The sequence below is a fragment of the Oryctolagus cuniculus genome, chromosome 1, assembly GCF_051225735.1.
Source record: "Oryctolagus cuniculus isolate XC-2025 breed Fujian yellow rabbit chromosome 1, ASM5122573v1, whole genome shotgun sequence".
Lineage (NCBI taxonomy): Eukaryota > Metazoa > Chordata > Mammalia > Lagomorpha > Leporidae > Oryctolagus > Oryctolagus cuniculus.
The window spans coordinates 19,542,211-19,557,277 of NC_142867.1; the positions used below are offsets into that span (position 1 = coordinate 19,542,211).

Genomic DNA, 15,067 nt, shown 5'->3' on the forward strand with positions numbered 1-15,067 from the left:
CTCTGTCCCTGCAGATACGGCGCGCACGCGACGCCTGGTGCTGTCCTCACCTTCGGGTTGTCCCCTCTGGATCAGGGGATTTTTTCAATCATCTGTCTGATTCAACGCATGCCCTGTAGTGCAATCATAAGTACTCAGTAACAACAACATCATAGTTGCTATTTCTTGGAAGTCTTGTGTGCCGGAGATGTTATAAAGCAGCTCACCGAGGCCTTTTGATGACCTTGTGAGTTGGGGCCCATTATCTTCTCCTTTGACAAGAGCAGAAACTGAGGCAGCTTAGTTCAAGGAGAACCCAACCCCACAGGCTGTGCCATATAAACAGGGCATCCTGTTTCCTCTCTGAGATTGTGGGCGTGGCCGGGCGATGCCCCTGTACCCCTCCCCCCCCAGCAGCTCTCCTCCCAGTTCAGCCTCTCTGAATGCCCTCCAGGAGGGGTCTGGATCGCTATAGCCCATCGGAGACTCTGGCCCCCAGACCGACATCTGTGTCCGTTCTGAAAGGAGACTGTGGCGGCCCTGCCTTCCTCTCCCAGGCATTCTGCAAGCAGCTCCAGTTAAACAGAGGAAATGGGGCTGGGCTTGTTTTCCAACAGCGGCTTCTGGCATTGCTAGCAGGAAATGGGGCTGCTGGAGGGGAAGCCGGCGGGCTCAAGGCTCCGAGAGGCACAGGTCCTGACTGCGGGGCCGGGGGTTACCTTGGCCTTGGCTTTCTTAGCGCTGTGAATGCCAGCTCTGCTTTTCCCGCAGGCTGGGGAGGATGCGACTGGAAGGGACAGGTGCGCAGGGCTGGGGAGGATGCCCTTGGCGGCTAACAGGACAGCGTGTGCCCGTGCCAGGGAGCTGGGGACCCCTCAGAATCCACCCAGGTCCACACACACGGGAAGAAGAATCTGGGTAAGGAAATTATTCTGGGCTTCGTCGGAGCCCCAGCGGGTGAGGTGTTCTACTTTCGGTGGCCTGGATGAGCACGTGGGAGCTGGGAAGGGAAATGTACCAGGGCACCACACAGCCCCCCGACGTGGCCATCCTCTGCCCTCAAAACCCGCCAAGCCAGCCTCCTTGGCTGACCTTCAAGCCTCCTTACGCTCCGGCTCTGCTTGCTTTTTTGCACACACTTTCCCTGCCCAGGCTGTCCTGCTTGCCTGTCTGACCCTGGCTACTCTTAAGATCTGGCCAATCAAAATCGTCGTCCTTTAAACTCTAGCCCAAGCCATCTAAGGGGAGAAGGAGGAAAGAGGCCCAGACCCAAAGGCCATTGGTTCCCACGGCAGCCCTTGCTGTGTAACTCTGGGCCAGTGATGAACCTCTCTGAATCAGCCCAGAAGTTCGGAGAATGTTAACTGAATTTCCTCCTCTGATCCCAGATTTGACTCACTCACTCATTCATATTACATCGTTCATAAAAGATCCACCAAATGTGACATATTGCAGCCGAGGCAGCGTTCCCACCCCCGGTGACTTACTCCTGACACTATCTTTTGTTCCCAGAGGTGTTCCGGTGTCACCTGCTCTTTCGTGTCCATTGGTCTTGTCCTTGCAAGATTTCTGAGCCCTGAGTTGCCCCTGGCCCAGTGTGAGGCACGCAGCTTCGTGCTGGGTGGTCTTCTACGGAAGTTGGCATGGGTTGGATTTACTCGTAGATCTCAGCTGAGCAGGGGGAGGGAACTGGTTCTTGTTCACCTGAGCCTGCCCCCAGCAGCAGGCTCCAGGCACCTGTTAAGCCCTTGCGAGCACTCCAGAGCCGGCGAAGCCCTGCGGATCCCTGGCCCCTGCCCAGGTGCTGGGCCGCTGCCCCCACAGAGGACACAGATGCAGGCGCAGCTGCCTCCCGACAGATGGGAATTTGGTTAGGCTCCCACAGGGCAGCCTCACAAAAGGCAAGAGCAGGAGGGGATCGCCTGGGGAGCATCTCAGGAGTGCCGCAGTCCTCAGAGGTCCTCCAAGCCACCATCTCTCTGGGAAGCTGTCCTTCAGCACCGCCCCCCCGCAGACCTCCCGGAAGGGGAGATCCTTACTCTGAGTCAGCTGGGTCTGCTCCAGGAAGCTTCCTCCTGCTCCAGCCTGGACACTGCTCACCAGAGCTGCAGGCTCCCCCCGCCCCCCATCTTTAGGGTCATCCGCTGTCACCGCAGCCCCAGTCCTGTGAGCCCTCCCAGGGACATGCGCACTTGGGACAGAGCCAGAATCAAGGCTCCTTCAGGATGAGAGCTGGCCAGCCCAAAGGGCTCCAGAGTGGGACAGGTGGGAGTCTGGATCCGGGCTCTGCCAATCACTGGCTGTGCGACCTTCACAAATGGCTTTGTTCTCTGAGGCTTGGCCGCTGTATCCCGTGCCCCCCCCCCCATGCCCACCTACGCCAAGGACTTGGCATGGCTTCCTTCCCCAAGCATCGCTAGCCCAGAGTCTTGTCCCAGCACCGTGGGGTCAAGCAGAAGCCCAGTGTGCGGCGACTCTTGAATTCCAGCCTTGGAAGGTTCTGCTCTGAAAATGCACCTACTGAGGTGCAAATAAGGCTGCGGCCCACCCTTTAAAGGCCTGTGCTTATACGGTTCCATCCAAAATGCCCAAATGGCTGGTGCCCCTGAGCCAGGGGTAGGGCACATGAGCTGCTGGGAGCAGGTCCCAAGCTTCTCATGCCGATATGGCTTTGGAGTCCCAGTCCCCACGTGCAGAGCCTGGCCCCTGCTCTGGGCTCTCCCCTCCCTGGCCTTTGACTCACTGGTCAGCCAGGACCTTGGGGCCGGGAGCGGAGGAAGGAGTTCCAGGCCGGGCCTGAGCCCCGCCCTTCCCAACGGAAGGAAAATGGACAGACCCCCAGCTTCCGGCTTCTCCCGCCTGCTCCAGCTCAGCTCCCGGCCCCCGGTTTTTGCATTTTTAATTCAGGACAGAATGTGATCTCTTGCAGCTCCTTGCTTTATCCTGTTGCTATTTAAATTACAAATCGGCCCCATCTCCCTGTCACTCCGCGGTTATTTTTAGCTCCTGGTAAATAGCAGAGAGAGTCGGATCAGGTGCCCCTCCCTGGAGAAGCTGCGTCCCCACAGCCGGGTGCTTGTGGCAGGGGGCACCCTCCCCTGCCAGCTGGCACCCCTTCCAGTCTTCCACCCCCACCCAGCTCCTCCGTGGGCGTGGAGGGGGCCGGCGGGGACCTGCACGCATGCTCAGTGCCCGCTCTCGGGCTCTGCCAGGCTTCGCCCACCCCCAGGTCCCGCTGCTCAGGGCCGGCCTCCCTGAGCCCAGAGCAAAAGATTCAACTTGTGTTTCACCCGCGCCTTGCACCAGGAGCCTCACATCTCCGATGTGAGTCGGTCTTCCGAGGCCGGCTATTGAGCAGGTAAATGCGGTTCCCATTTCCCACCAGACAGGGTCGGAGGTGGACACAGAGGAAGTTCCCAGCTGGGAAGCGGCGGGGCTGGAATCTGGGTGGAGCGCAGGCGCCACAGCGTGCCCCACGCATTGGTCCTGCTCCATCCCCTGCACCGGCAGCTGGCAAACCCCAGGCCCCGGGGCCACGTCTGGCCAGCCACCTGCTTCTGTTACATTCTGAAAGGGTTGGAGAAAAGGCAAAGGGGACCATTTTGTGACGGTGGCAATGATAGGAGCTGTGAAGTTCACCGTCTATAATTACGGTTTTACTGGGACCCAGGCATGCTCATCCTTATACATCACCGCTGCTTTTGCTCCACCTTAGCGTTGACAGACACCGTGTCACCTGCCAAGCCTGAAAAACTTACTGCCTGGCCCTAGAGGGGACCGCACTTTTGTCCTGGGCAGGGGCCATGTCCCATGGGTCCATTTCAGGATGCACCTGGGCCCGGGACAGAACCCAGGCAGAGTCACCGGTTCTCCTTCAAGGCTCTTTTGGGGCCATAGCAGAACTCCGCGCAGGGAAGGCCCCCTGCCAGCCACACCCCAGAGATTCAGCCCAGATTTTGCCGCCCTTTCTCCTGCCTGCCTCTCTCCTCTCTGTTGTTCATCTCCTCCCTAGGTAAAGTCAGCGCCCAGATGACCAGAGCTGACACATCTGGGCCCACACTCAGACTCCCTGGGGGCAGGGACAGGGCTTACAAGTCCACCTTGCAAAAGATCCCCGGGTGACGGGGTTTGGAGGCCACTGCCTTTGGCTCTGTCAGTCAAAGCCAGCATCCCTCACACACCAGTGGCTTGTCCCTGGCCGGAGCCCTCCCTCCGTTAGTCTGTTGCCCAGTGCAGGCTGGGTTGGGACTTCGGGAGTGTAGGGGAGAGTCCTTGCCTACCCTGCAGGTGCACCACTGCCCTTCGCTGACTTAGAGCAAAGCAGGTCCCGTGGAAACTCAACAGTGCCTTCCCTGGGACAACTCCTCCCCTTACTTCCTCACAGGGGATGCATATCATGAAGAAATGAGAGATTTCTTCCCACACATTTCACACCAAAATCCACTTATTTTTTAATTCCATTTTCCACGCACGGCCTGGGCTGCAGGTGTCTGAACTTCTGGCACGCATGCACCCGCCACCTCTCGATCCGCCCACTGGCACTGGGCTGTGGAGGGCATGTATTTCTCAGGAACCCCCTCCCCCAAGAGCTCCTACTGCCCTGCTGAGCCCCTGCCCCCCCCCCCACGCAGCCAGGCCCTCATCCTGCTTCCACTTCCGCCCTCACCCTCAGAGTTCTGTCCCCCCACACTGCATTGCTATCTAAAAGCCTTTTCTCTCGGCGAAGGGCTTTCAACTGCTTTCCTTAGCAGCTCCTCCCAGCAGGGTGGGAGGTTCAGCTGCGAGCCAGAGCCGCATGGAAGTGTGGCAGGCGGAGGATGTGAAAGGGCCACCGTAGGCCTGTGCTGCTGCCGCCTCCCGGGGGCGGCCTGGATGAGAAGCAACAGCGTCGGTGGCTGTGAGGACCACAGCCATGCCGGAGGGCTTGCTGCTCCGGGGTCCCCCAGGCCGGGAAGGTGTAGAGGGCCCCAGGCAGCTGCCTCTCTCCCAGGCCCTCCTCCGCCTCCTTCCCAGAGGGCTCGCCTCGCCTTGACGCCTTGTGCAGCTCTGGTGCTAAGAGTGGGCCCCTGCCTGCTTCCGGGACGGAGCAGGTGCCCTGCCCAGTCTGTCCAGCGGTGACAGCCGGAGCCCGCCCTGGTGCTGACTGACTTGTGCAGCCTTCACGCAGGTGACCCGGAGGGCTCCTCTTCCCTTCACAGCTGGACAGGAGCCATGGCTTGGTTACCTTGCAGCCTTGGCACCGCCTGGGCACCGCCTCTGCTCTGGGGCTACTCTGGAGGAGACCCAGCCCCTGCAGCTTCGTCCGTGCGCGCAAGCGTGTGCGCATGCCTGTATGTGAGTCTTCCTGTAGCATGTCCTAGCCCAGACCCTCATTCTCCGCTCCCGAACCTCTAGGCCTCTCCCCCACTTCCGGCCTCCTCTTCAACCCCAGGAACCATCTGTCCCTGACCCCCAGCCAAGAAAAGTCTTGGGCTCACCCCCTCCGCTACCGGGGAAGAACGGAAGCTCAGAGAATCTCGCCCAGCTCGGGGCTACTCAGCAGGTCCCTGGCAGACGTGAGAGTACAAACCAGAGCCCGGGCACCCTGGCTAACCTTTCTCCAGGGTTCTGTGTTCTTGGCCCTGTGCCCTGCCAGTCCCCCACCCTGCACGGCAGTCTCATAGCTGCTTACAGGAGGGCGCTAATGAGTCCATAGAAAATGGGTGTGACCTTTTAATTCCATTTTGCACAGACTTTCTGAGGTCTCCTTGTATGCCACAGAGAGGGAGGGCAGGGGCCAGGGAACCCCACGCACCCCCTTTATTCTGAGCAGCTCACTCCATGATGATGGGGAAACTCTTTCCCCTTCCCTGCCCCCCCCCAACCCCCGCCTGCAAGCCCCCAGGGCTGGGCCCTTCTGGGCAGCCTCAGACACGCCCCAGGCCCCCTTGGCTGTAAACAGGAAACTCGCTTCTCCAACCCCGCTAATGGCTTTTCAGGACCCAGCTGTTCCAGCGTCCCTGCCGGACCCTTCAGAGCAGGCCAGTCTGGGCTGCGGGTTTAGAGGCGCAGCGAGTTCAGGCTGAGGCTCTGGCCTGGAAGAGGAGGGTAAGGCGGGCGCGGGGCTGCCCCGCCCCTCCCAGGCTCCGCCCTTGGTCAGTTACCTGCCCTCGTACTGAGGGGTAAGTGCTCGCTACTAAGCCTCCTATCCCAGTGGTCAAGTGGCCTCTAGGGGCCGACTCTGGGCAGTTCCTCCAGTGCCACCGCTGGACCAACTGGGCAGGACACCTGCTCCATCCCGGAAGCAGGCATCAAGGCAAGGAGAGCACCCGGGGCAGGACGCAGAAGTTGCAGGACCACAGAGGCCGCAATCACACAAGGGGCGATTCCCTCCCACTGCGAGGCCAGTGGGGGACTTGTGGCACAGGGTCTGGGGAGGGAACATTTCATTGGCTTCCACAGTCTGTGCCTGGTGCACAGTCCGCCCACAGGCACGCTCAGGGTGGCCTGCGGGAGGGAATAGGGCGACCCTCTCCAGGGGCATCTCCTGGCTGTCCCCAGCTTCAGAGGTTTGTAGGGGTCCTGTCTTGGCTGTCCCTCTCCTCTGAGCCAGGTGCAGTGTTCGGCGCACAGAGCGCGCGCAGCGATTCCGAGAGGACTAAAGGGGCAGAGAAGGGGTCCCAGGAACGCCCCTCTCTCCCCCCCCGCCCCCCCCCCCCTTGGTAGTCATTTGCGAACCGTCAGCCCTTAGGCAGGGCCGCGCAAGCAGAGGGCGCCTAGCCGAAGGCGAGGAGGGCTAGGCCCAAGCGCTGCGCTGCCCACTGCCCCATCCTGCTTACCTGTAGGATACCTGCTTCTGCAGGTGCATCTGCCGGAACCGCTCCTCCACTGGGGGCCCCGCGGCCATGCCCCGGGGGGCCTCGGGCCAAGGCTGCGAGATCTGGGCCTCTTCCCCGCGCCGGCAGCGCCGCCGCACCACCTCCTCCTCGGATGCCCGGTCTCGGCCAGCCCCGTCCCCGCGCAGTCCCGCGCCGCTCGGCCCCTCGGCCATCCTGCGGCCGCCTTCTTCCCGAGGGCTCTTGGGGGGGTTCCGCGTCAAAGTTTAGAGTCTCCCGGCCGCAGGGCCTGGGGCGCGAGGTGGGGAGGGAGGGCAGCGCTGGTCCCGCGCGTCCCGCGCGACGCCGGCGCCCAGACGCCGGGAGGGGCGAGATGCTGGGCTCTGCGCCCGGGAAAGGCCGGTGCGAGCCTCCGCGCCTCTGGGCAGGGGGTCAGGGGGCTGCCTTGTGCGCGCTCGGGCGCCCCCCGGACGGCTGCAGCTGGAGCCGGAGCGGAGACGCAACCGCGAAGGCGAGCGCGCTCCTACCGCCGCCGCCGCTGCCGCCACGCACCGGAGTCACCTTAGAGACACTCGCCGCCCGGGGACCAGGGCAGGGCGCTGCCCCGCCCGCCAGCCCGGCCCGGGCACGGAGGGAGCGCGCCCGACCCGGCCGGCGGCGGGCACGCACCTCGCTCCGGGCGCCAGGCAGCGAGGTTTAGTCGCCGCCCCCGCCCTCCTCGGCGCTCCGGCCCCCGCACCGCACCCCGTTGCGCGGCAGCTGCCAATCATCGCCCCGCCCGTCACTCAGCCGCTGTCCCGCGTTTTCCGGCTTTGGCATTCGCCGCTGCAGCGGGCAGGTGGAGGGGCGGCAGGGGCGGTGACACGAGCCTGCTTTAACCCCGTCGGCGCCAAGGGAGTTAGAGATCCCATTGGATTTGGGAAAGGGGCTCCGTGAGCTTGGAGATGGATCAGGTTGCGGGCCACGCTGTCACTAGGCCTCCACTCTGGACTCTGCCCTTATGGTGGATGTAGGGAGCCAGCTTCCCAATCCTGGAGTCCCTCCGCTTCCTCAGGGCGAAGCACCCCTGTGATCTGAGTCCCAGCGGCTGCAGGGCCAGGGACTCCGAGGTGGGAGAGGGCAGAAGCCATCTCCCGCACGAAGGACGGGACGTCTCCTTGGGGTCCATCTTGGATTCCCGAATTCCATGGTCCCTCCCCGCATCACCTCTTCTCCTGGGGATGCTTATCACCTGGAATTCAGTCTGGACCATGGGGGCACCGTGGGAAGCTTCTCACACATGACCTCCTGTTCACACCCCGGCCCGCCTCTCTCAGGGGCACCCTGGAACATAGCACCTCCTTCCTCCCACCCCGCAGCATTTAAAGTATTTAATGTCCTCATTCTGAGGCTCTGTTCAAAAGCCTCTTCCTCCAGGAAGCCTCCCTGGGTAGCTCCAGCTGGTCAGCACTCGCCTTCTTCCCAAACCCCAGTGCCTTCTAGAAGCCTTAGAAGTCTGGTGCCTCATCTCTCTCCGTGACTTTGGGCATAGCAAAGCACCCAGACGCAAGAGTTTTGGAGAATGGGCTATAATACCAAACCCCCTCAACCCAGCGGTGGCCATCCCGCCCCACGTTGGCTCAAGTTGTTCCCACTGCTCTGTCCCACCTACAGGAAGCCTGTCCATCCTCCAAAGCCCATCTCAACTGCCGCTCGCCGCCATGAGCCCTCCGTGATACTCCAGGAGCTGCCTCCCTCTTTCGCATTTCATCCTCACCCTGGGGGGTGGATATTATCACTTCCTCTTGTCACAGAGGACACTGAGATTCATCCAGTTGTCCTCTGATTTACTCAAGATGGCTCGGCGCTAGGGGTGGACCAAGATCTACATGCAGGTCTTCCTGACAGCACTCCCTCTTCCATTCCACGGAGCCGCTGGCCACATGGGAGCTGCCCTGCCTGCTTCCGCGAAGGTTCCGCCTGCCAGTGCCCAGTTGGAGGAATGGAATGCCATTAAGCTCCTGGGCCACAGGGGAGTCTCTCCCAGAGTCAACTTCTTCTAGAGCAGCCCTCCGGCTGGACGCTTGGGAGCCCCTCCCAGCATGCCCTTGGGACTGCCCTTCCAGGATTTTGGGCTCCTATTCCAGGCAGCCTGGCCCGTGAGTTCAGGTGGTACTGGCTGGGTTGTCCGTGCCCTCACAGCTGCCTAGCTGCTGGCTTCCTGGGTTGGTTTTTCCATGGCTCTTTCCTTCGGAGGGCTCCCGATCCAGCCTGGCCTCCGTCCTCACACCTCCCCACGGGAGCACCTGCTGCTGAGAGCTGTTTCTTTTAGCTGTGGCTCCGCCCTCTTCCCAAGAGAAGGGGAAGTGGGAAGGTGCCCTCCTCTAAGCAGCCTGCCTGGCTGCCCAGCCTGCCCATTATCTCTGCGCGCAGGAAATAATAGCTAATGGCTCTGGAGTGTTTACTGCATAACCGGTCCTGTGCCTGGAGCTTTATGTGCCGGCTTGCATCCACCCCTCCCAGGAACTGCATGGAGGGGGGTGCCATTTTACAGATGAGGGCATGAGACTGAAGGGCAATCCCTTTGCCAGGATCACACACTCAAGTGGCCACATGCACCCCAGGGCCCAGGCCAGGCGCTTCCTCACCATTCCGACGACAAAGATCTGAGCTGTCTTGGGGCCGAGTTTCTACGCTGTTTCTCCTCTCCACCCCCTGGGAAAGACCCAAGGGGCACCTGTTCCCTACATCAGACAGGTGCCCAATTTGGCCAGATGGATCCTGGCAACCCCCCACCCCCACCCTCTGGGATGGGAGCCACGCCCTGGCCCATCCCCACTTCAGGCATCCGCCACAGCTGCTCTCCCCGTTTCTAGAACCTTTGTTTCCAGGTATGACAAAGGGTTTGTTGTGGCAGTCAGTGCAGGGTGACTGGAGCTGGAAAAGCCATCCCATGGGTGTGCGGCAAAGCCGGCAGCCGGGGCTGACAGAGAGCGGAGGCTGTAGCTCCCCCTTGCTGGGAGAGGCTGAGGACGACTCCCCCCTCACCCCCACCCCCAGAGGCGGGAACACGTGGCACAGAGGAGGCTGTGTGCCAACAACAGCTTGTGCCCCAGGAATAACCCTGCAGATAAAGCTGCTGCCTGAAGCGCCAGCCTCCCATGTGGGTACCAGGTCAAGTCCCGGCTGCTCCTCTTCTGATCCAGCTCTCTGCTATGGCCTGGGAACGCAGTGGAAAATGGCCTAAGTCCTTGGGCCCCAGCACCCACATGGGAGACCTGGAAGAAGCTCCTGGCTCCTGGTTCCTGGCTTCAGATCCGGCCAGCTCTGGCTGTTGTAGTCATTTGGGAACTGAACCAGCAGATGGAAGATCTCTCTCTCTCTCTCTCTCTCTCTCTTTCTGCCTCTGCTTCTGCCTCTCTAACTCTGCCTTTCAGATACATAATCTTAAAAAAAAAAAAAGACTTCCTTGGAGGTTGAGGCATGGCGTGGAGATCACTGATGGCCACTTTGACCAGCTTGCCAGCTCCTGGGCTCTCAGGGTTGGCTGCTTCTGGAAGCCCCAGAATTCTTACATCTTGTACTTTAATATAAATCTGGGCACAAGAACGTGGCATGGGGATTTCTCGGTCAAAAACGGGAGAAGGTAGACCTCAAGCCTTCAGCTTCCGGAGCTGTGTCTCGTTTGTGCTGGCCTGGGACCGTATGCCATAAACATTTGTTGAATGGATCGATGGAGGATGAGGGGGTCATAATGAGAGCCAGCATCGTCTCTCACTCTCCCGCGTGACTGTTCACTCTGTCCCTTTTCTCTCAGTTCAACTCCTGGGCCAGTTCATGTGTCCCAGTTGCAGGGACCCACATCTTGCACCTGCAGAATGCCAGCCCCTCTGTTCAGGGCTCTCGGCGTCAGACCTCATCCCCATCCTCCTCCTCCATCAGCGTCCCTCTTTGGGGTCACCCTCAATTTTCTCTCTGTTGGCCCCTGGCTTCTAGAATCATCCATGTGCAATGCCCTCCCACCAGAAGAACAGCCCCAAACCACTCAGTCTGGCCGCCACCCCCCTCTAGTGGTCACCCTCTGCTCCTCCACAGCTGAGCTGCCGGAAGGAGTTCGCCTGCGTCTGCTGCAGGTGAGCCCTTCCCATGGATCTCTCTCTCCTGCCCCAGCTCTTGTCTGCCGCAGCTCCTGCCAAGGCCACGGGGGACTTCATTGCCGACATGGCTGGCCACTTTGCCTGATTCTCATTTTCCCAGCCTCTCACCTGGCACCTGACCCCAGTGACCAGCCCTTCTGCAGGCTGTCTCGCTCATCCGTCTCTGGACCTGCACCTCTCCCGGGCTTTCTCCCCTTTCTCACTCCTCCGTCTCAGCTGCTGCTTCCTCTACTCTCTACTATTATTAACTCTGTTGCGTGTTCATCTCCCTTAGAGTTCTGTCCTTGTCTGCTTTCCTTCCAGGAAGACCCAAGACTTCAAGGTGCCTCCTGGGCATCGACCATCCCCGCAGCCGTCTGGGGCCCCCGTCTCCCAAGCCCTAGACTGGTGTGTTAGTGTGAATGTCCTACAGGCAACCCAAATGCCAGATGTGCTCGGATGAGCCCTAATCTTTCTCTCCGAGCCTTCTCTTCCTACTGAATTCCCTGCCTCCGGGAACTCCTCCTTGCCCAGCTGGGTTCTCTAGTGACACCTGCATGTCAGCCCGGGTTCTGCCCTCCTCCTGGATGCCACAGCCCATTTGCTTGTCCACACCTGCTGACAGTTCCTCCCAACACATCCTGTCTCCCCCATCTCTGCAGAGCCTCAGGGCTCATCCAACAGGTGCTCTCACTGCAAATCTTTAAAAGAAAATATTTATTTATTTGAAAGAGTTACAGAGAGAGAGAGAGAGAGAGAGAGAGAGAGAGAGAGAAATGTTCTATCTACCGATTCACTCCCCAAATGGACACAATGGCCAGGGCTGGGCCAGGCCAAAGCCAGGAGCCTGGAACTCCATCCAGGTCTCCCACGTGGGTAGCAGGGGCCCCAGTATTTGGGCCATCATCCACTGCCTTCCCAGGCACTTCAGCAGGGAGCTGGATCAGAAGTGGAGCAGTCAGGCCTCGTAACAGCACCCATATGAGAAGCCAGCATCATAAGTGGTGGCTTAACCCGCTGTGCCACCTCGCCGGCTCCCTCACTTCCCGTCCCTTTCAGGATAAAATGCTCCTGCTGGAACAGGTGTGTAGCCTAGCCCTTAAGACACCTGTACCCCACTTGCAGTACCTGGATTGGGCTCCTAGCTCCAGATCCCGACTCCAGCTTCCTGCTAATGCACACCCTGGGAGGCGGCAGCTGATCAGGCCCCTGCCACCCACATAGAAGACCCGGATCGAGTGTCCAGCCCCAACTGTTCTTAGCGTTTGGGAAACAAATCAGGGACTAGGAACACTCGTCTCTCTCAAATTAATAAATAGCAGTTTAAAAAGAGAGCAGGTGTTCTTGAAGTTAGGGTTAATGATAATAATACGTTGGGGGCCAGAGCACAGCTTTGGCAGCCTGACCGCCGAGGCCTGTGCTTCCTGGCTGTTAAAACTGATGGCCAGGGCGAGCACTGTAGCACAGCTGATTAAACGCCACCTGTGGGGCCAGCATCATGGCATAGCAGGTTAAGCTGCCACCTGCAATGCTGCCATCCATTGTGGACAACAGTTAGTCCCTTGGCTGCTCCTCTTCCTATCCAGCTCCCTGCTAATGGGCCCGGGAAAGCAGCAGAGCATGGCCCAAGTCCTTGGGCCCCGGCACCCATGTGGGAGACCTGGGAGAAATTCCAGGCTCCTGGTTTTGGCCTGGCCCAGCCCTGGTCATTGCAGCCATTTGGGAAGTGAACCAGTGGATGGAAGAGCTCTCTCTTTCTCTACCTCTCCTTCTCTCTAACTCTGCATTTCAAATAAATAAATCTTTTTAAAATATTTATCTGAGAGGTAGAGTTACAGACAGAGAGAGGAAAAAACACAGAGAAAGGTCTTTCATCTGCTGGTTCATTCCCCAAATGGCTGCAATGGCCGGAGCTGAGCTGATCCAAAGCCAGGAGCCAGGAGCTTCTTCCAGGTCCCCCATGTGGGTGCAGGGGCCCAGGCACTTGGGCCATGCTCTGTTGCTTTCCTGGGCTGTAGCACAGAGCTAGATCGGAAGAAGAGCATCTGGGACACAAACCAGTGCCCATATGGGGTGCCGGCACCACAGGCAGAGGCTTAGCACACTACATCACAGCGCTGACCCCAATAAAATAAACTTTAAGAAAAAAAGACACTACTTGGGGTGCCTGCATCCCATATTGGAGTTCCAGTTCAAGTCCCAGTTACTCTGTTTCTAATCCAGCTTCCCACTGCTGCTCCTTGGAGGTAGCAGGTGATAACTCAAGTGCTTGGGTCACTGCAACCCACAATGGAGACCCGGATGGAGATCTAGGCTCCTGGCTCCGGCCTGGCCCAGCCCTGGCCATTTGATGAGTGAACCAGTAGATGGAAAAGTTCTCTCTGTTTCTTGCTCCCACCCCCACCCCGTGTCACTCTGCTTTTCAAATAAATAAATAAATAAATAAGATCCAGCCCCCTGCTAATGTGCCTGGGAAGGCAGCGGAAGATGGCCCAAGTTCTGGACCTCTGCTACCCACATGGGAGACCTGGATGAAGCTCCTGGCTCCTGGCTCTGGTCTGGCCCAATCTTGACTGTTGGAGTGAAGTAGTAGATGGAAGATCTCTCCCTCTCCCTCTGTAACTCTCATTTTGAAATAAATAAGTAAATCAATAAAAAAAAAAAAAAACACCCAATGACCAGGAGCAGGCAGTGAGGTTCCTGTCACTGGAAGGGATCAAACTTGAGCTATGGCAGAGCTATGGCCACAGAGGGTGGGTCTGCCAGCCAGTTCTAAGGTTCCCTAATTCTTTCTTTTTTTAAGGATTTATTAATTTGAAAGACAGAGTTACAGAGAGTGAAGAAGAAAGAGAGAGAGAGAGAGAGAGAGAGAGAGAGAGAGATATCTTCCAACCACTGTTTCACTCCTCAAATGGCCTCAACAGCCAGGGCTGTGCCAGGCCAAAGCCAGGGGCCAGGAGCTTCATCCAAGTCTCCCACGTGGGTGCAGGGGCCCAAGCACTTGGGCCATCTTCTACTGCTTTTGCAGGCCACAGCAGAGAGCTGGATCAGAAGAGGAGCAGCCAGGACTTGAACCAGCGCCCATGTGGGATGCTGGCGCTGCAGGCAGAGGCTTAACCTACTATGGCACAGTGCCGGCGGCAGGTTCCCTAGTTCTGCCTGTTCTCATCAGCTTTTCTCCTGGTGGGTGGCTGGTGTAAGCACCATCCCCCTACCGTGCCCTCGCATCTGTGTACAGAAGTGTTGCACCTGCAGAATCTGGCCTGGCCCCTCTGGAACTCAGCTCTGCTCACCACCCACCCTCAGCTCCTCCCACTCTGCTGCCTTCCGATTACTGCTACGAATGATTTGCATTTGCCTTATGTTTTCCTATTCTCTCCCAGCCTGGAGTCTTTGCCCAGGGTGCTCCTCCTTTCCGGCCGGCCCGTTTCCAGCTGTCTTTCTTGTCGCCTCCTGCAGGAAGCCCTTGCTCTTCAAGGCGTGGCCCCCAGCACCTTGCATCGGTACTGCACAGCCGATGTTTCTGGAGCTCACCGTGTGCTGGGCCCTGTCCTGAGCGCTTCACGTGACTCAGAAAGGCCCGCGACAGCTTCACGCATCGGTGTTAGGTTCCCACTTGACGGTGCCCAGAAGGCGGCTGAGAAGGCTTGGGGTTCTAGCGTTGAACCCGAGGTTCCAGTGCTGCCTAGCACACTGTCCACCCGCAGCTGACAACAACACGCATGGGTGAGCCCAGTTTCCATGGCTCACGCTTGACTGGGGCCTCTGTCCTTGCTGTGCTCTGCCATCGGCAGCTTGAGGGGCTTCTCCCGGGCTTGCTCAGGTGGTTGGTGGAATTCAGATCCTTGCCTCTATCACAGCGCGGCCCTGAGCCCCTGGGAGCTGCCCTCTCTTCTTGCAGCCGTTTGCCCGGTGGCCAGAAGGAAGACCTCTCTCTGAACAGAAAAGGCCCGGTCCCTCTGTTCATGCCATGCACCTGATTAAGTCAGGCCCACCCAGGGTCACCTTCTGCTTTTCAGAGTTTTACCTACTTATTTATTTTCACTTTATTTGAAAGGCATAGAAGCAGAGAGACAGAGACAGACGGAGAGAAATCTTCCATCTGTTGGTTCACTCTCTAAATGCCCATAATAGTAGGCATTGGGCCAGGCCTGAAGC

At 59.1% G+C, this 15,067-nt stretch overlaps 1 protein-coding gene across 2 annotated transcripts in view; it reads right to left on the reverse strand.

Annotated features, from left to right (window-relative positions):
- DGKZ (diacylglycerol kinase zeta) overlaps positions 1-7,134 on the reverse strand; it is a 36,829-nt gene extending 29,695 nt beyond the window's left edge. For both annotated transcript variants that reach the window (XM_070071108.2, XM_070071107.2), the window contains exon 1: positions 6,798-7,134. In XM_070071108.2, coding sequence (XP_069927209.2) covers positions 6,798-7,009 — 212 coding nt within the window. In that variant the 5' untranslated portion in view covers positions 7,010-7,134. The remainder of the gene's footprint in view (positions 1-6,797) is intronic.
- Between the last annotated feature and the right edge of the window lie 7,933 nt (positions 7,135-15,067).